This window comes from Haplochromis burtoni, unplaced genomic scaffold (assembly GCF_018398535.1).
Source record: "Haplochromis burtoni strain Fernald_Lab_line unplaced genomic scaffold, NCSU_Asbu1 Contig_186, whole genome shotgun sequence".
NCBI classification, from domain to species: Eukaryota; Metazoa; Chordata; class Actinopteri; order Cichliformes; family Cichlidae; genus Haplochromis; species Haplochromis burtoni.
In genome coordinates, this window is record NW_024582547.1 from 687,685 (window position 1) to 709,302 (window position 21,618).

Sequence of the window (21,618 nt, forward strand, 5' to 3'; positions counted from 1 at the left end):
GCTATTAAGATTCATTGTGATGCAAATTCTGCTGTAGCGTTTGCACTACACTGACAGGTACTGACATGGTGGGCAATACGCAAACAGCCACACATGCATACACTCATGCATACTACCAAAGTACATACTCTGTAAACAGTTGGCCTAAAGGATCTGAGCCACTTCACACCACACCTCTGCCAGCTTCCTGTTCACCAGAAAACTGCATAAAAGCAGATAAAAGCACAGCTGTTTAATTATGACTGGCTTTCCTTATTGATAAGTTTTGACTGCATTTCTAAGAACTCCTTGTTTCACTGGAACAGCTTTCAAAGAAGTGGTTTGGTTAATTGCTCAGTAGTACCTGAGTGCAGAAAATTATACTACTTGTATATTTTTCGACTGTTGAACGATATAAACTTCAGCTTACGCAAGATTTAAAAAGTGGGCGGGGTCTCCTGTCGTCACGCTTTGTACTTTAGAACTCAGTTGTCCTGCAGGGTTGGCTGACTGACCAACAACAACACACTTGTTGTACCGCATACTTTCTACATACCTGACAACAAGACTGACAACAGAGCTCCCCGGAGGCAGCTGGGCAGGCCCTGGAGTGGAGCACTCCCTCTACTCCACCTTAACCCTCTCAGGCTCAAATTAAACTTTTTGTTGCTAATGCACAACCAAGTCCTGCAGTGGTACTTCTGAGTAAAAAACCTCATAAAATATGTATGTGGGGTAATCAGGTTGTTAGTTTTTAACTGTTGCAAATCGGCAACGCCTGCCTCAAGAGGGTTAAAATTAGGTTTAGACCTCAGAGGGTTAAAATAGTTCTCTTGGCAATGAGGAGACAATAAATGAACAAAAATTAACTTTTTGCTTTTGGTGGGACTGGAAATAGTTTTTTATGTGTGTCTTAAACATTTTATGTACACATACTTTTTTTTCATGTTGCTTTTCTTCAAAAAATAAGGTTAGGGTTAGGCTTGGGGGTAGGGCTGAGGTGGGGTCAGCTTAGACTTCATAATGTTTAAAGGTAAAGTATTGGAATAAAGCTGAGATGAGGTGACAAATCACAGAAGTTTAGGGTCAGTTATGAGGCTTGGGTAAGATTTTAATAATAAAACAGCAGCTACAGAGGCGGAAATAGTCTAAAAACACACAAGTTTAATGTACAGGAAAAACAGAGTCACCAGCTTTTATCCTTATTAAATAATACTAAAAATGTATTGTATTTAAAACTAGACAGTGAGGTGTGATTTATGAGAACAGTGCTTGTTGTGTGTCATGTGGAACAAAAATCGTTGCTTGAACTGATTCTGTCTGAATCTTCTGGCTCCCAGGATGAGCATACATGTTGTTAAACATCAAAACAAGTGTTTGTTATAAAATCAACAAAATTAGCATTTCATGCTGCTGCAAAGCTGCGAACAACGTTTTGTTCACAGCTTTATTTTCAAACTTGTAGCATGTTTAATTCAATATGTTACAAGTTCTTTATCGCTCGAGGTTTCCTTCTTTTCCTGCTATGAAGATGTCTGCCAATCCCTGACGCGACGAGCAAGTCGTCACACAAACGCAGTATTTGGATTTAGAACTTTCTAGCTAAGCAAACCTAAATATTTCTCCTCTTGACATGTTTGGGGAATCTGCCTTTTAATTAATGTTGTTGACGTTAATTAATGTTCTGGAGGCTAAAATCATCTCTGTGTTGGAGGAACAGAAGCAGACGCAGGTGCAGGCGAGGAGGAGATGCTGCAGGAATACTGGGCTAATAATTCACATCCACGCTTTATTGAAACACGAAAACAAACACACAAATGTCACTTTGAAGGGAAACAACTTTAAGAACACAGTGCTACGTAAAATGCTAATAATTCATCTTTATTCAGCCTTTATTTGTAGTAAGCAGTACTGCATGATAGTTGTGGCTCTGCCATTCTTCTTCATGAGTAATGTTTGACTCCTGCTTCATTCATTCATGGAAACATCCTATGATGCTGTCGTGTATTCTCTTTACTGACAGATTTTGTGCATAAGTGCATCAACCACCTCCATCCAGGAGTTCCTTATAGACGAACCAGCGTGGATCTTATATAAAACATAATTGGCACCATTTCTGACGACTGCTGAGTGTGGCACGTTCACTAAAGCGCCTGCCTCGTGCTTCTATGACTAAAATAGCACCAGAAGGAGATAAGTATCACATGCAGCTGATCTTTTTAATGAAGATCAACTCCACATTATACTTTTTTGTAAGGGGTAGCCCTGAAATGTAATATTATAGAAGTATTGGATTTCACACTTAGAGGGATCTTTGATTTTCTTCTCTTAGTCTTTGCAAATCCCCACATTTTTAAACGTTCAGCCTTCACTGTGGGCCTGTGGTACTTTTAACAACTGCAGATTATACCGTTCTTATTCTTTATCACACTGCTGTAATACAGTCATTTCCCCTGTGGGATCAATAAAGTGCCTATCAAACATCTTTCTGGGCTAAGAGCCCAGTAAAACAGGCTTCATATTGAAATTTGAAGCTGGAATCATAATGTGACGTAAGTGTTGAAATTTGCACATAAAATCAAGAGCGCTCATTAGTTTGCATTTTCTTTAATATCACATTTGGAGTTTAATCTCCTATATCTTTGGAGAGAAAAGTGCTTACAGCTGCAAAATGCACTGAAACAATGCCTGAAACTCATTGTAAGAGCAAACATCAGCTACTGGTTGCTGTTGATTAGCTAAAGTAGAATTTGGCAATGCACATTCAGAAATTTAAATAGCTGGAAATGAGAGTGAACAAAAGTGACAATCTCTGGCCGTCAATCAAAACTTTGGGACTGCGAAAGAAACACTCCGAAACAGTTTCTGTTTTGTGCTGTGAAGCAATCCATCAGACCTTGTGACGCAGACAAAAAGCCAAGCAGGCCCTGCTATAGGCTGCTGGTTCTGCTCGTCTTTGCTTGGCACTGATGAGATTTTTTACTAGTTGATCATGTTACTCGTGTTTTGATGACGGCATTCGTTTTTGTAATTCCCAGTTATATCTTAATTTTTCCTCCATCCAGAGCATCAAATGAGCAGCACGTCAGATGTGAAATGAAAGGTTATCACAGCTGGTCCTGCTACAAAGCACCTTCTCTCTGCCTTTGCATATTCACCTGTGGGTTGATAAATTCACGCTGCGTGTGGTTACTGTGGCAGCATCAGACATCACCCTAATGTGTATGTTTGTGCGTTTTTTGCATTACCATAACCTTTCTGTGTGTGTGCGCGAGTGTGTGTGTGTGCGTGAAACTCCTGGTGAATCTGTCAGAGACTTCAAAGCTCTCGCCGCCTCTCCCATTGATGAACGAGCTGTTCCGATGTTTATCGTGACCTGCTTTTCAACTCAGGGGCTTCACAAAAAAACATCAAGGGATGGAGGGATTAACGGGATAAAAAAGGAGGAAGAGAAAACAGTCTGAGATAAATATTGTAAACACAAATAGTTTCTGGCTCCTGTTAGGGAGTGAAAGAGCAGAACACTATCACCCCCTGTCTGTTTATCTATAGTGATACACGTGAGTGTGTGTGTGTATACATATCCAAACAGTTCCTCTTTTTTGCAGATAAGTGTGGGTCTGTTTATGTGGTGTGTTGCTATTTCAGTGAAGCTAATGCAATTTTTATTTAGAGGTTTTGTTCTAAAGGAAATTTCAGCAGTTTAAAACTATATAATATACTGAAAATTAGATTTTCATATTTTGGGGTCTAAATTATTATCCCTCCATGGATTTCCTACAACTGATAACAGGGTCCAGGTCACAGAGGCAGCAGTCTACGCAGAGATGCCTGGACCCTGCCTCTCCCATGCCACTTCCTTTATCTTTTCAGGGGACATTCCTTATGCCAGCCAAGAAACATTATATCTCCAGTGTTTCCAGGGTCTGCTCGGAGGTGCCAAAAACACCTCACCTAAGAGACATTCAGGAGAAATCCTAGTTAGATTGCCCATTTACCTCAACGTGCGCTTCTTGATATGATATGGACCCTCTTGAATGACCAAGCTCCTTATCTGATCTCTGAGGCTGAGCCCAGAAACATTTTGAAGAAAGCTCATTCCCACCAGCGGTTCACAGCTGAAAAAAGGGTCGAGTGCCCTCTGCAGGTTGGGGATGAGCTTCTGCACCAACTGGAAGAATCTTAATTATTGATAAATGGAGAATTTTGTGCTGCTTTTTGAGGGTTTTCTTTTATATCTGAGTGTGTTGATGCCCAGGTAACAAACTAACCTTAACCAGCAGCTTGAGCTCCACTGTCTCTGTAGCAGGTCTCTGTGCTACTGGGCAGCTTTTTCTTCAGGAAACTGTACTTAAATGCAGGATTTATTTTTTTTGTCCTGTCTGACAGGCCCTGTTTATGGCAGTCACAGAGGTCACTACAAACATAGTATTCTGAAAGGGAAAGCACATGAACAGATGTGTTTTTATCCATCTATAGTGCATTCAGCCCTGTAGCCAAATTGCATGACTGAACAGAAGGCTGTGAAACTTGTGTAGCACAAGATTTTGTTTCCACCATCACTTTTAAAACCTCTGAACCAAATATTGATCTGTTCTACCTCCCTAAAATCTCAGGTTTGAGTTTTACCCAACTCTCACTTTTGGCAGTGGGTTAATTTACATGATTCTTCTTCTTTGAAATGTTCCCTCTGGGGGTCATATCTGCCTCCATCTCACCCGATCCCTGGCATTCTTCTCCGTCACACCAAACCTCTGCATGTCCTCTTTCACTACATCCAAGAACTCTTTCTTTTCCTTTTGCCTAAAAGCTCAATATTAAACATCCTTTGTCCAGTTCATTCACTTTCCCTCATCTGCACATGTGCAAACTATCTCAGTTCTCTAACTTTGTCTCTAAATGCTCAACTTGTCTCTCTGATATACTTCTTTCCAGCCTTGTTCATCCTGTTCACTCCCAGTGAAAATCGTAGCATGTTAAACTCCACCTGCAGCTCCACCTCCTGTCTTTTTGTTAGTACCATCATTCCATACGTCATAACAGGTCTCACTACCATCTTGTAAACTCTTGCTGCTATCTTTCTATCACAAATCACCCTGCACTCATCTCTGCACACACCACCCTGCCTGCACTCTCTTCTTTAGCTCTCTTGTGCACTGTCTGTCACTTTGGATGGTTGAACCCAAGTTTTAAACTCACCCACCTTCATTATCTCTGTTCCTCACATCTTCACCTTTTCACCAGTCACAGACATGGTTCTTACTTGCTTCTCAATCCTCGTTTCTCCCATGCTTCCCTCCACCTCCCCAGGCTCTCAAAGCTTCAACAACTTTGTCAATCTACACAACTCTCCCATATCTTCATGGTGTGGCTCATCAGTTTTATCCCTCTGTAGTTACTAAAGCTCTGCACATCAGCCTTGTTCTTGTTCTTGTACCAGTACACTTCTCCATTCCTCAGGCATCCTAAGATTATGTTAACACATCATGGCATAATCTAACTCAAGAACAGATGAGAAACAAAGTAATTGACATTTATCAGTCTGTAAACGGTTACAAAATAACTAAAAAGTCTTTGGGACTCCAACAAACCATAGTGAGAGACATTATCTATAAATGGAGAAAACTTGGAACAGTGGTGAACCTTGCTGGGAGTGGCTGGCTTTCCAAAATTATTCCGCACTACTCTGCATCGATGAGTCCTCCAGAAGGCCACAAAAGACTGACGAGACAAAATCTGAACTTTTTGGAAGGTTCACCGGTGTAAAACTGACACATCATTTCATAAAAAGAACATCATACCAACAGTCAAACATGGTGGTGACAGTGTGGGCCTGGAAAACTTACCATAACTAATGGAACCATGAATACCAGAATTTCTACCAAAAATCATAAAGGGGAATTTCCAGCTGTGAAGCTCGGGTCAAGTGCACTTTTTCAGCAGGACAATGATCCAAAACACTCAAAGAAGTCCACCATTTTGGAGTGACTTAATCAGACTTAAAGTCCAGACTTAAATCTGATCGTTCATACTTGACAACTAATGCAGAAGAATTTAATATGCGATTATAAATGATCAACCATCTTCATGAGTTGGTGGAGACCAAAACTGAGTTTAAAGAACACTTTAATTCTTTAAATTCTCCAAAACAGAGCTTCATATAAATACTGACATTGTTCTTAAAGTGTGGCATGTTTCCCGTAAACAACTTTATGATGCAATAGTGTATGAATTATGTATTTACAGATTGTTTTGCTGCCCCCAAGTGGCAAAATGAAATATATTCGTCTCACTTGGGACAATACTGCTTACATAATGGCTCGCTCACTGCTGACAACCAAGGATAAATACCCAGAATGAGCTTTGTGGTGGAATCCATGGACTTCGAAGTAAAGTCCCCCGAACCGTCTTAGCTGAAGTATGTGCTGCAAACACTGCAGATCCCTCTCGGTTTTGCAGGCATGTCAGCCTGATGTCTGTAAATAAAAGCCAGTCATTTTTGTCTCAGCACAGGATTTGTTCGTAAACAGCAGAATAAATGTGAGCTGGTAAAGCAAGCTGTTTCTGCCTCCTTACCAGCTGACCGACCTCAGCTCCCCATTCTGGTTTGTGTTCCCAAATGTGTCAGCCCCCTAAAACTGTTTTCTTATGGCTTTTTTTATGCCCTTGCGGCATCTTAAAGATATTTAAGATTTTCAACATGTGACAATATTACTGAAGATTATTATATATTTAGTCAGGCAATTTAAGATAACTCTGAATAGCATTAAAACAATATGTATGAAAAATTATGCTTTCTGATTTTGACAGTAACACCACAAGTAATATGTGGTGTTTAAATGTAGCGTTTGAAAAGCTAACAAATGTAATCATAGGTTGCTGCCAGCCTTGCATTTCTGTTATTTACTCTTTGGAGTCTCTGGAGAAAACAAAATGTGTGCACGTCAGAGAATTTTCAGCTGAACTTTTCTTTTTTTTCAGCTTTTAATTAGTATGCGTTTCTCATAGAAGTCTTCTGTTGCTCTTTTATAACATTGATTGTCCAGGTCTTTTGATGTGATCAGCCCTGACAGTTTTTATATGACAAACACACATCTAGAAGCACAGCAGCCCCTCTCTCGATCTCTTTCTCACTCTTAATGGACGCCTATATCTTTGTCTGAAAGGACAGGCAGACAGGAACAAGTCATGGTATATTAAATGGTGAATTATAAATAATAGAGATTGAATTATGGACAAGACTAACAAAACACTGTGCGTGCACCATTGTCTAAAACCCTAATCATCAAGCCTGATGAAAGGTAATTAATTAAAATCCTTGTTGTGTATTACAACCAATATCAGCTCCAGCTGTTTGTGATGTCATATTTTGCTTGATAGCTTTGTTATTAGACTTGTTAGTCAGTCCCATATACAGTACTGTAAGTTACCCACAGATGATGAACACGGCGTCAATCTGCCATTTTGCTTAGAGTCTTAGAGAGCTGTTAAGTCAACTTTATGGTTATTTTGGAAGATAAACCTTCTGTTTGTGGTGCTATTAAATTACAGGGTATTATACAGAGGGGTGCTTCTTATGTATACACCACTCAGTGATAATAGAAACACCTGAACAAACAACTAGCTCTACAGTCCCAAAGCATCCAAAAATTTAAATTAGTAATTGTTAGATGCTAAAACTTCCGAAAGCCAGAACATATTGTAACTGGCTGTATTACTATTATGGAAATGTTCCTTATAAATGAAGTGCCTTTAGAATTGTCCTGTTTTACATTGAAATTTGTAGAGTTAAAAGACTGCAAATGACCAGTTTGGAACAGAAAAGCACAAAAACCCAACAGATGGCAAAAGAGATGTTTGATCACACAAAGTCAGGAGAGGATAAAAACTACAAATTTTAAATGCTTTTTTCCCCCAGAGTCTTAGAAAATGTAGGTTAACGATCTCTAAACAGCTTCTCTGTGTAGAGTTTATTAATTTAAAATCAGCGGTTCGAACTTTTGCTTCATGGAAAATATCAGTCATGATATCGTTTGAATTGTATCATTTACAAAGGTCGAGGAAGCTACCACACCAGTAATGTAGCTTTTTATACAGAGTGCAATGAAATATTCTCAAAAAATAAATTAATAAATAAAGTAAAAAAAACAAAAACTGACGTACAATATTTTTTGCTGATTTCTGTAAATACTATGTGAATGTAAAATGCTGCAGACATAATTTGGAACCAGTCTGATTTTCTGTAGCCGGAAACCAGTGGAATGCCCACCGTGCATCTGGAACAAGTTGCAAGTGTGAAGTATGGTGAATTTGCTCACAGATGAGGGTAGAGTAGATTGTCTGATTGGTGCAGCATCTGCTTTACTGCATTACAGTCTGTTGTGGTGAGGAAGCTGCTGAGTGTGAATGTAAAACTGTCCAATTACCAGTCGATCTACTTTCCTTCCCTTATCTATGGTTATAATCAGTGGGCAGTGAAGAAATGAAAGAAATTAACCTCTTCTGAAGGGTGTCAGGGCTCTATTGTAGAGATGGGGTGAGTAGAGCTGTTACTCCTCCACACTGGATGAGAGCCATATGATGTGGCTCAGGTATCTGACTGCTGCATCCTAGATGCGTTTCCGCAGGTCCTTCCTTCCTGCAGCTGTCAGACTGTACAATCAAAACGGCTCCCAACAAACACAGATGTTTACATCAGCGCTGTAATTTGCACTAATCAACCGAACAACTACTACTGTTATAACTTGCACATTACTTTCTCAGTTTATATATACTAACTTATTGGAAGTTACATGCCTACTTTTTAATGCACATGTACAATACACAATCTGTACTTTAAACATCTTTCAGTATCCTGCTCCGTTTGCACACTACAACCTGGGTTTGCTAATTATCTGTACTTTAATTTTAATAACTGTACAGTACTGTTTTGGTAACTATTGTCCATGATATGTAAAAATATTGTGTGTTTCTGTTCTGTGTCCTGTGTCCTGTTCTGTTTGTATATGTGTTTTTTCCCCTGTGGGACAATTAAAGGATTATTCTATTCTAGTCTAGTTTATTCTGTTCTATCTGGCAGGTATCTGATTTCTGTATGCCTCTTGTTTTAGGCCGGGACGAGGCTCTTGGGCCTAGGACATGCTTCTAAGCTGGCTTGAGAATGTCTTGGTGAACCCACTAACATGGATGCCTTTATCATTGAAAAACTGCTGACACCTCCTAGGACGGACACTGTTGCTGCTTTCAGTTTCTTAGAATGTTTTGTTACTATACTTGACAGGTTTTAAATGGATTATTTCCTCAAATAATTGATTATAATTTACGGAGCCCTGCAGGGGACATGGGAGAAAAAAAAATTAAGATGGACTTTTGCGAGATCTCGCCAAACTTTGGCGAGATCCCGAGTTAGTTTTGCGAGATCTCGCAAAAGTTTTGCGAGATCTCGCAAAAGTCTGTCTTTTTTTTTTCTCCCATGTCCCCTGCGGGGCTCCGTAATAATTGATAGCCAGTTTTGCATATATTAATCTTTAAGCTTTCACTGCACTTCAAAATAGAACTTTGGTGCCAGATTTTGAAGCTACGATATAAAGTCCCCTTTTTGACAGAATGTTTACCAGCCTCGCTGATATGGTTTTCATGTTGTGAATTTTTCTGCCTGTCACAGTAGGTCATCATGGCAAAATGTACTTCTGCAGGTTTTAAGCTTTTTGGCACAAGTTGGATGGATGTGTCTGTCTGGGCAGATTTAGTCAGTGACCTAATGTAATAACAGTCCAATATGGAGTGAAATCTAGTATGTGTGTACTTGGAGTGTACAGACATCCAAGTAAAGGTTCAATGAAGGATATGATCCAACCAAATGGAAAGCTTTCAAGGCTGAAAAATAAGCATTAAAAACACAGTGGAAGTTAATGTGTTGGTTTCCTTCTTTAACTTATGAGACATATTTGGTTTTCTGCTTGATTCCCATTAACTGAAGTAACTTTTTAATTATTTTGTGGGTGTTTTGTCAGTTGTCCCTTGTGTGTTAGACTAGTCTGATGAGCTAATATTTAAATCCACTTTGTCTTGTCTGTTAAGTCAGTTTTTTTTAATGCAATTAATTTGGTGGTATTTTGTTAAGTTGCTTTTATTACTTTTTTTGGTTTTTTTTATTTGTTTACTTATATATAATATATATTTTTTGTTAAATAAAACCCACTGTCTCCATAATTACTCCTGTGTCCTCATGTCTAGGCAGCTCATTCACTCACAAGATTAATTAGCTAGTATGTGTTGCAGCCATGAATTCAGCTCGCTAACCTTGCTTCCTAGCTGTAGCTTATAATTTAGCACTGTTTTTGTATCTAATTGTAGCACCCTTAGCTTACAATATAAAGTGAGGCTTTATATTGCTCTTGTTATATAAGTAAACCCAAATAAAACTGGTCACATTTCAGTGTAAATATGGCTGCTTCTGGCTCTGAAATACAAACCTGGCAGTGTCCTGAACACTTGTTGCTGAGGCTCCATGGCCTCTTCCTCCTTTACCCCCTGAAAGTCATTTACATGTTACCTGTGTAAGTATCTCCCAAAATCTCTACTTCATATCTTGTATATAAATACTGTATATTTTCCAAAGTGGGTGTAGTGTAAGACATAGTTGGTGTTGCAATTGCTAATTGGTCTCTGGTGTTTATTTTGAATCTGGTTTGACTTCCTTTTGGGTAAAAGATCAGAGGTTTTCTTTCCGTTCTTTGTTAAGCCTAAAGCATCTAATGAAGAGGTCTACTGACACATGGAGGGAACATCATGATTGTTTGGTTTGGTTTAATTTTGGAGCCAAGAAGTCCTCCACATTGTTTGTATTTTGTCCCCATTTCCATTTCATATTCATATGTCAGTCAAAGCTTACCTGTGCATACCTACTGAGTAGTGGACGGATGACTTCCCACTGCCACCAGGTTCAGACAGATAAAAGCTGTAATTTCAGCTGTGGGGAAGCCAGTGGGATTACATTATTGTGGTAGCAACTTCCCATTCACTGAAGATGGGTAGATTTTAGATAAGGACGGATTCTTATATTGTCAGATGTCACTGTTTTAAATAACTAAAAGCTGCTTTATGAGGGATTCTCAAAATATAATATCATAAAAATAACTGCATCAAATGCCTGACCCTACATTGAATGGATTTGCTGAACATTTGCATGGGGAGTGGTTTTAATCGTTTACAAACATATCCAAAAATGTCTTCAATAATCAGGAATACATGTCAGCTGTATATTTTCTTATAAATTTGCTCTTCTTGATTTTCCATTTTATGTTTCTTTCAGTGTCTTTGATGTCTAAAGCCCTAAAATGGTCTTCTATTTGCTTTAGAAGGAAAGGTTAAGCAAAGACTGCATCTGTAAACTAAAACAGCATTTTGGGGAATCGCAAATTACCATGTGCGAAGAAGCGCAAACAGGGTGCATCGTTTTCATATATGATGCTTTGCTGCGTGTACGCGAGGTTTACCCCTGCCCCATTTACCAAAGCAGAAGCCTATTAACTGCCTGGAAAGAGAATATATTTATCAGAGCCCCTCTATTATTAATCAGTGCAGAGTTAAAAGTGAATATGTATCAGAGCAGCTGAATAAGGTTGAAACACGGTCTGGATTCAGATGGTCTCACTGGGAGTATCAACAGTGCAGCGCCTTTTCAGCCCAAATCTGAACAGAAAGAAGTATGACTTTCATCTCCCCTGCTCTGCAGTCTCTGCGGTTACAAGGCCTGTAATTATACATAGATTAAGGGGGAGTTGGGATGGGTCTATGTCCTAAAATGAATGCTTTAGAGGAGATGACACAGTTTTGAAAAAGTTGAAGCTTCACGTTGATATGCACAGCTTGCTATAAGAGTGTGATTCATGCCTCTCTGAATGCACTCTCTCTGAATTTTATCACGGTCTGAGTGATTATGGCAATGCAGCTTCCCTGCAAGGTCTCTATTTACTCTATTTATTCTCCCTGCCCCTCTCTCACTCTTTCTCTGTCTCTATCTCCCCGTTTCTGCAGCCTGTGAGGTGGGTTTCTATAAGCCGGTGGCAGGCGATGGTCTGTGTGGTAAATGTCCTCAACACAGCCACTCAGAGACCAGAGCCGCCCTCTCCTGCCCCTGTGACACCAACTACTATCGGGCAGCAGATGACACACCGGCAGCTCCATGCTCCCGTAAGTACAAAAACACCATGTACCAGAAAGCCCAGTCCCAGAGGCAAGGTGTGGGATTGCCTTGAAAAAGTGAAAAGACATGCACATAAACACACTCAAACAGCACACGATAACCATGACATGATGTGCTGAACTTATCTTTGCCTCAGAAATCGAATTTACTTTTTTTTCAGACATGATCAAACCTCCGAATGAACTCAAATCTCTCTTTTCTCCAGGCCCTCCATCTGCTCCAGTAAGCGTCATCTCCTCAGTCAATGGGACCTCTGTGAATTTAGAGTGGGACCGTCCTCTGGATACAGGGGGTCGCAGCGACTTGCAGTACAGCGTGTTGTGTATGAAGTGCTCAGGAGAAGGAGGGCCCTGTGAGGACTGTTCATCCTCCCCTGGAGGCATCACTGGTGGAGGGAAGGCAGGTGGAGGGGCAAGTGTTGGGGCAGGGGGAGGAGGGATGGTGGAGCGTTCGGGCACGGCTGCGGTCCGATTCGTTCCTCGCCAGACCGGGCTGAAGGAGTCTTGGGTGACAGTGCTCAACCTGGTGGCCCACACCAACTACTCCTTCCGCATCCTGGCCATGAATGCAGTGTCACACCTAACCAATGAGCCAACACCTTACGCCGTGGTCAACATCACAACGAACCAGGCAGGTAGGGTTCAGAACAATGACGTACTGGAAATCATTACGAGGAGTTTAGTAGGCAGCACTTACTTTGAATTCAGTTAATCACAACCTTATGTATATCCAGTGTATTTGGCTTGTACTTTTCCTCAAAATAAATTTCTCTGTCTGAAGTGCGATGAGAGGAAATGATCTTGGTGAAGAGTCAGCATTAGGTTAGGTGTGTATTTGTGACTTCATTACTTCCTGGTCCCCACATATATAATAGATAGATAGTCCAATAGATAGATAGTCCAATTTGAAGCCTCTAGCTCAGTGATCACCATGCTATTGGCTACTTTCTCACAGACTTTAAAGTAGAAACAATTGAAGTGTATGACAGAGATTTTGAAATAAAAGAGAAAGTGTCTTAACAGAAACTAAAAAAGTAATGACAGCAGAAAACGAACTGTGAGTTCAAGAGAATTCGCAAGTAGAAATGTTTGTAAGTCTTTTGGTAAAGATTTAAAGAGTCTGTAAATCTCCCACAAATACATTAAGGAGACTTTCTTTATTTTCTGTCATTTATATTCTGTTACAGTGGTGTAGTTTCTAATTAAAATAAAGCCAGTGAATATTAAAGAGATCCCTGTGAGGCAAAAGTACAGGCGTCAGACAATTATGTCTACTCTTGGATCTATGACATCACGGATGTGGTCATCTCAGGCCCAAGGCTTTAGTAGACACAGAATCTCCACCCTCCTTACAAATCTCATGCTCTGAGCCATTCAGAAATAAGTTGGCTTAGAGGGAGTGTGGTCTTAAGTAATAAAATAAATAATCATAAATACAAAATCTGTACGTGTAGCACATAAAGTAAATGGATGACAACGGCGTTACAGATCTATAAAGGTGCACTGAAGCAGGATTGTGACTGGTTTATATTGGTAGCATAAGATATGATTGCATCAGTGGTGCATGTTCATACATGCAAGTGCACACATCTAACCTGAAATAAGTCAGTGTGAAAACTATATAATAATCCGAAGCCAAAAGAAGAGAAATGTCATGAAAATGAAATGAAATAAAATGTTTAAATCTCAAGTTTAAAAGTCACCTGTGAGTTTTTGGCGACTCACTTGCAGTCACATCATTCGGAGCCTTGGCTCTTTATCAGACATACTTTTCTCACTTTGTGGTTTTTTACTGTCAAATGTGCAGAAGTGCCAAAATAACAATATTTAAAAGGAATGTGCTGTCTCAGTGACATTTTGTGCTGATAATGAAAAACAGGTTGTGCAATGTGCACTTTGTTTCTGTAAGGACTAGTTGGAATAGCTGCTACTGTCAGCAAACAGAACTCATGGCTAACTTTCTTCTATGCTCCACGCTGACGTCATAAACAGAACTCGGCCCATTTCTGTTGTGATGAATGTGACAGCAATGACTTGTAATCAGTCTCTGGTTGACTAGTTGGAAGTAACTGTTAGTGTCACTCACTGACTAATGCATGTCTCCAAAAGGACGCCTGGTACAAATGACAGGAGGTGAAAAGCAGTGTTTGTTCTTTTTAATACATCTGTAATACAACTTTGAATTAATTTTAAGACCAAATGTGAGTACAGCACACAAGTAAAAAGCCAAGTTAATACACTGATAACAATACAATATTTTTGTGCAACAGAATTACATTAAATCTAGGTTTAAAGTAAGACTTCATCAAGAAATCTTTTAATCTTTGTTAATTACACCTTGCCTTGGGCAACAATTAGAACCTCGATCTTATTAGCAGTTAAAATTCTAGAAACTCTAGAAATAAAGTTGGATGCCATCAGCGAGTGAGTTGCAGCTTAAAGCTAACAGCAGGTGAAAAAACAAACAAAACAAAAAGCCTGTCAGAGTAGGCCTTTACTTACTTTATAGTAACCTCATCTCCTTACGCTCTGTAACCATGGAAAAACATCTAGAGTTGACAAAACCTTGTCTTCCCTGTTTCTTGTGCAGCCCCCTCTGAAGTGTTAGCGATCCGGCAGGAGAACACCAGTCAGAACAGCGTGACTCTGCTGTGGCACGAACCCGATCAGCCCAACGGAGTTATCCTCGAGTACGACATCAAATATTATGAGAAGGTACGCCAGTTGCTACATCTGTACCACTCAAGCCTTAAAAACAGTTCTGTAGTCACTTGTTTGAGGTTGATGCCAACCTATTGTGCTTATTTTCCAAAAAGAACTTACGTGAAACTCTTCAGGCATCTCATGAGAGGAAAAACTGTACCTGTAAACGCATTGTCTTCAAAGGGCCTCAACTAAGCTGAGGCACAATATTGTGAAAACAGAGGAGTGACGGTTGGACAGACTCAGGATAACTTAATACAAGAAAAAGACCCTGCTGGCAGCTGAGCTACTTGAAAGGAAATGGGGGTTTTGAGAGAATGAGAGCAAGAAAGCGAATGAGACGGTGTAGTTTTTCAACTTGGCGAAAGGGACAGTGACAGCGAGCGGCTTGGCGGGCGTGACCTGTCGATAAGCTAATTGCCACAAGTGTTTGCCTGAATGTGCATGTATGTGCATTTGGGTGAGTATGTGTGGTTTTCTGTGTGTGTGTGTGTGTGTGTGTGTGTGTGTGTGTGTGTGTGTGTGTGTGTGTGTGTGTGTGTGTGTGGTTTGATAGAAATCAGCTAATTGCAGAGGGAGCAGCCTGAGAGCCGGCGGTCTCATAGCCAAACAAGCAGGATGGTGTGGGGAGTTCTGAAGGATTAGCTCGTCTCTTGCGCTGCTCTCTTAATCTGGCCTCGCTCAGGGGTGAGACGCCTGTGGGGGATTTTCAAGTGGACAAGTCAGCAATGTGCTTTCGTAAGGTTTTTTAGTACTGTACTGAACAACAGTGAGTCACGGCGAGGACGGTGGCTGCTGCAGCTGACGATGATGAAAACAAGAGAGACCAACACTTTATAATTTGGCTGTTATCCTTCCCCGGGACACCCAAATGATTCAGCTGCTCTACTGTCTCCATGCACCTTGTAACTCTTTATATTGTTTTGTTGAGTGTTTTTCCACCACACATTTAAAATATGTCTAAATTATTGATAATGATATGATAATGATGAACATGATCAAGACTTCAAAATAGGAATATGGTAAACAACACATCCCCTTTTTGATGAATATGTACATGTAAACAGCTGAATGTTGTAACACAGATAGGTAAGCATAATAATATTGACAATTCACTTTTAACTAAAAGATGCATCACAAATGAATCTAATATCAAAAAAGAAACAAGAAAATAGGACAAACACGATTCAGGGTTCATTTTTCTGACTGACAGAAGCAGATGAAAAGATTTTCTGAGGCATTTACATGGCAATAAAGTCTAACTGACAGAGCAGGTTATATTCATTTCCTGTGTTCAGCATTGGCTCTAATGAGTCTACTAGTTAAAGAAGACTGTAAGAAATAAAGTGAGTGTTGTGATAGCTGTGGTAGATTCAGTGTGATCTTCCATTGTTTTTCAGTCGTCTTTAAAGGCACTTACAGGATAAATCTGGGCTGCAGTTTCCTTATTGTCACCAAATCCTATAATTCTGCCTCATAATTCATTACATCTTTTCTACAGTGTCTGCAAACCTCAGATCCAGGTCCTCCGCTTCATACTGAAGAGATTCATCATAAGAAATGGGCCTCAATAATAAAGTGTCATTTCCAAAAAAAGCTCAGTTATTTTTTAAAACAATGGTGGCACTGCAGCTTTGATTAAATATTACTCAAACAGGTGGAAATGCTGCATTTTGTTGAGGTCTATTGTCAGCCATGGATCAATACACATTTGGCGCTCTAGTGGGTTTTCATGGAAGAATAATAACGCATTTGGAAAGGAGTCCAAATAAACTATAGTGTTCATGCATTCATGTGATAAATGTAGTTTAAATTGTTGGTTTGAAGAATATCATCTGCCTGTTGTTTAAGTTTGTTTTTGTTAAAAATGGAATACACAGTAAAAAGTTTTTATTTGCCCACAAAACACAGATGAGGATGCAATATAAAAAAAAAAAGAATGAGGAAAAAGTCGGGTTGCTAAGCAGCTTGCAGCTGTGTAGCAGCTGTGGGCAGATAAAGCATCTTAAATAATGTGTGCTGTATGAGATTTACCAATTATATGTGTACAGCAAGGTAAGTTTACATGTATGGCACTATTCACACTGAGCTAAGTGTTTTATAGAGGCATAGAAAGAATAAATAGCATTTCTTTTTTTTTCTTTTCTTCTTTTTTTTTTTTTGCCTGTCCCGTTTGGCTCTTTTGCCATCAGAATTGTTGTCTAAAGGCAAAGAAAGATGCCCAACGGATTTACTTTACCAAATTGACCATCCCAGCCTTGCCATAATGGTCCATTTGATTCACCTTTTATTGTTTATTTTATTTTCACTTACTGAATATGGGACAGACTTTACTGGGGGAAAGAAGGGGAGAAAGAAAGAGGGAAAGAGAAACAGCTGAGAAGAGGGACGGGGGAGAAGGGCAAAAACCAAAAACCAACAGAATGAGCAGAAAAAGAAAAAAAAGAAGAAAAAAAGAAAAAAAAATGCATATATCGATCACCTGGGTCACCTGCTGAGAAAGAAAAAAGAAAACAAGCAGAAGAGAACAAGAGTAATAGAATAAACAACATCACAATGATATATGGGAATATGACAGTAAATACTAAATATTAAACATTATTGTGCAGCACATAAGATCAACAGAACACAGTGTGCTTTGAGGTAGAAGCCAAAAAGGGTGTAGTTTGTGGGTGTGATCACCTGTGTGTACACCTGTGAGCATGGACGCGTTTGTTTTTTGTTTTTTAAAAGGTTCCTTCATGTAATGATCTGCTAGAGGGTGTGAGGGGGCCACAGCCCCGTCCTCCAGGGCATGAAGCAGGTATGGAGGAGATCAAAACTCCAGACATCCAGAGGCCCCCAGAACACAAGAGACCAAGGAAGAATAAATAGCATTTCTGTTAGAGAGCTACTGGGATTACAACTGATTTTGGTTATTTATCTATCAGAGATGATGATGAACACTGATGATGGATCAGCCCACTAATATGGCTGAATCAGTAGTTAGCATTTCCTTCATTTTTTTGTGTCCATTATTCTTGGCTTGTTTGCATCCAGTGTGTGCATGAAGTGTGTAAGCAGAACAGCCTGCAAGACTGTACGTTTGACTGTGTGTTTTTATATTGGGACATATATATTTGTCTTTACTGTGTGGTTTTATCCAAACTGAAAATCTGTGTGCTTTTAAAAGTGCTTTATTATTTGTAGAAACGGTGTATATAAAATGTAAATAAGAACAGAATCCACCGACTTGCAACTGTCATGGCATATCATGAAATGAAAACTATGACTAAGAAGACCTGGGACCCAGGACTGTTGTCTAGATCAGACAAGAATGGGACAGCATCCTCTCCCAAAAATCCAGCAACTGGATGCAGCACAGTAAAGTACAGACTGTTATTAAAAGAAGCGACACTGGTAAACATCCCAGCTTAATTGTGTTGCCTTCATCTAATTTAAATGAGCTTAAAATTTTTCTAATTTAGAATTTGGGACGTTTTCTGTGTTCTATTATAAACAAAATACGGGTTTATGTAAATCATTACATTGTGCTTTTGTTTACATTTTAGACAGTCTCTCAGCTTTTGGGGGTTATGTCATTATTCTTTAAAAAAACACATTTTGAATGAAATGTGGGATTTTGTACCACTGCTTTAGAATTCACTTGTTCATTAATAAGAAATAAAGCCACTCATGTCATTGTGTGTTAAAGTAAATATTTTAGTTTTATGTCAACCCAGAGTGTCATATATTGCAATTTTTGTATCTCATTGTTATGTTTTTTGCAGGTGGTCCTGGATGCAGTAATATATATATATAAATATCGAGGACCTGGGTTTGTCAAGAAAGAGACTTTGATTTGCAGCTTTGTGTTTTCCACTTGATTTTTTCCCCCCAGTCTGCTAATATTTAAATTTTTATTCACTTTTCATTGTGGTATTCAGTCACAGGCTTAGTCACAAAAACAGCCTAGCTTAGTGTAGACCCTAAAGGTTTCTTGCTTAGATTTGGTCTTGCTGTTGTTACAGGTTAATGCATCGCGCACTGATGCCAAATAACAACTTGAATGTAAAACGTGCTTAGCAAAGCATTTGTTTAGCAACATTACTCCACACCTCGAGAATAACAGCCGACTGATTTAATTCATTTCTGAAACTATTGTTCACATTTTTGGAAGTCACACCAATCTTCACAACCCTAATCTTTAGATGTATTTGTCATTCTTGCAGGATAATGAAGAGCACAGTTACTCCACTCTGAAGTCCAAAAACACCAGCGCCCGAGTGTCAGGGCTGAAGCCAGGTACCAAGTATATCTTCCAGGTCCGAGCCAGAACCTCAGCAGGCTGCGGACGCTTCAGCCAGAACATAGAGATCCAGACTGGGAAAGCAGGTGTGTGTATGTGCGTGTACACTGGTCTGCGAGGAGAAAAGAAAAGAGAAAACGCTGTATCGCTAAATTGTTTGGTAAAATCTCCTGCTCTCCATGAGTCACTAGAAACCTTTGATACACTGGGAAAAAAAAGTCCAGTAACAACAGTTAAAAGACTATCACCTCAAAGTCAAGCCAAACAGCACAGCATGGTCCTAGGCTGGAAAGGTTTGGGTGATAACTGCCCCAGTCCACCCCTCTGTTCCATTGATCTGTGCTTTGTTAAAGGGTCACCCCTGTCAGCAAAGCTGCAGCCTACACAGGCTTCAAACAGCTAAACACAGTGCTGCTGTGGGGTAGAAGTTTCATGTCTTTCACCTGAAGTAAGAACAACACAGACTGTTACAGAAAACTTCTATTCGAATATTTTTCTTTCCTAATAAGGGATTTGGCAGATAATGTCCTGAGCAGGCGCTAGGTCTGCAAAGCTCAACCACCTGCCTAGTTGGAGTCCCAGTGCTGTTTCACTGACTAATAGCCTCCTTTCGGAGGCTGTTCACCGGACCAAACTCTCGCTGACTGAACAAGAGGGCTGTACACATTCCATGAGCCTTCATGCTGAGTAATCAATAAGTCCTAAGTTTTATGATAAACAGACAACAGTTGCCTTTTTCCAGAGCTGTGTGTTTTGCCAACTGCAACTATGCAAATTCTAAGAACTGAGTTGTGCGCAAGCCTGTGACGCTTAACATGAAGACTAGATGGCTTAGTCAGTGCACCACTTTAGTCCACGCTGGGTGGATTCTAATGAACAATGGGCATGTGTACAGTTCCCAGAGGACAAAGATAGAATAACTTTTATTTTGCTGATACCCAACTTTCATTTCTAAAGGTCTTTAGCTGTTACACATTCACTGCAGCCCTGGGCTTTCCTTTTGCGTGCTTGCATAGGCAACAGTCGAGTTCATGTGTGACAACTGTTTTTGACAGTTATAAAATGGACTGGTTAAATTTGGTCACTTAAAATAAGATATTAAGGCTTTGATGATCCAACCTGTATTTAGTTCCAACATCAGGTCAAATTTTTAACTTGTCTAGTAAATTATCCTTTGGCAGAATTCTGTATTGTTCTCTATATATTGTGAAGGTTTGCAGTGGGACCAGTTTGAGGACCATTTGGCACCATCCTGTCTTTTCAGGATTCAGCTTTTTTTAACATCCAGTTCATGTCAGTGTTTGGTAGTGGAGGTTATTTTGCCCTAATCAGTTGACAGTGGCTGGGTAGTCATACAGGCTGTGACATTGGCTCAGACTGTTAAATCTAACATCTATGTGTCAAATCTATATGTGTTTTTTAAAGTTTGCCATTTCTGTTAACCGACTTTCAACAGCCCAGTCCATCCATTTCATCCACATGTCTTGCCATTTCGTTTGCAATCAATTCTGACTCCGGCGCAAGATGATGACATCTCTATTCTTAATCCTGACAAGTACAAGACTCTGATTTCATCAGCTGTTTCTGAAACAGAGAAAGCAACTACCAATAGCCACGCAAAAATGTGGGTGAACGTTAGGTCAGCTGTCAATATCACATAATTACAGAAAATTGCCAATAATTTTCTCACACAAAGCTGTAATTAATTCTACCATCATCAACATTTTCAAGCAGACCTTTTGGAGAAAAGGCGAAATTAGTTTCAAACTCATACTGGAAACCTTCTACTGTCACTTTCAATTTACATGATATATACTGTACTTACTTAACTTTGAAGATATACAGAATGGACAGAGTGAGCATGTTTTGCTATTACTTTGTACACACTAAAAATTAATAATGTGAAAAAATGTACATGATGCAATAACGTCTTTCACGGTAAGTCATAGTAATGGTAAAAGAAAGTACACCATTTCTGCTTCCATAGGAAATCCAACTGAAAGTAGAATCCAAGTGCTGCTGATAAAATGCACTTGCTGAACTTAATTATCTGCAAGCGTGAGCACCTTTATAGAAGCCGAAATTTTAGCAGTTTATTGGTTTTGGAGCATTTGTTAACTTAGTGTCAAGGAGAAAAGGCATCATCAGCAATTATTGCTGCTCAGTTGTCTTGGAAGGTTTATAAGACCAAACTAGCAAACAATACACACACACATACATAAAAAAAAAAAATCCCCTCTCACCCCTGCTGGTGGTCTATCCTTCGAGCTTGGATCCTCTACCAGAGGCCTGGGAGCTTGAGGGTCCTGTGCAGTACCATAGCTGTTCCTAGGACTGCTCTCTTCTGGACGGAGATCTCTGATGTTGTTCCTGGGATCTGCTGGAGCAACTCGCCTAGCTTGGGAGTCACCGCACCTAGTGCTCCGATTACCACAGGGACT

General features: G+C 39.7%; 1 protein-coding gene across 1 annotated transcript in view; it reads left to right on the forward strand.

Annotated features, from left to right (window-relative positions):
- Window positions 1-21,618, forward strand: part of epha8 (eph receptor A8) — a 91,522-nt gene that overhangs the window by 31,572 nt on the left and 38,332 nt on the right. Inside the window, exons 3-6 of the mRNA XM_042225883.1 lie at window positions 12,019-12,174; window positions 12,393-12,821; window positions 14,777-14,901; window positions 19,101-19,263. Coding sequence (XP_042081817.1) covers window positions 12,019-12,174; window positions 12,393-12,821; window positions 14,777-14,901; window positions 19,101-19,263 — 873 coding nt within the window. The remainder of the gene's footprint in view (window positions 1-12,018; window positions 12,175-12,392; window positions 12,822-14,776; window positions 14,902-19,100; window positions 19,264-21,618) is intronic.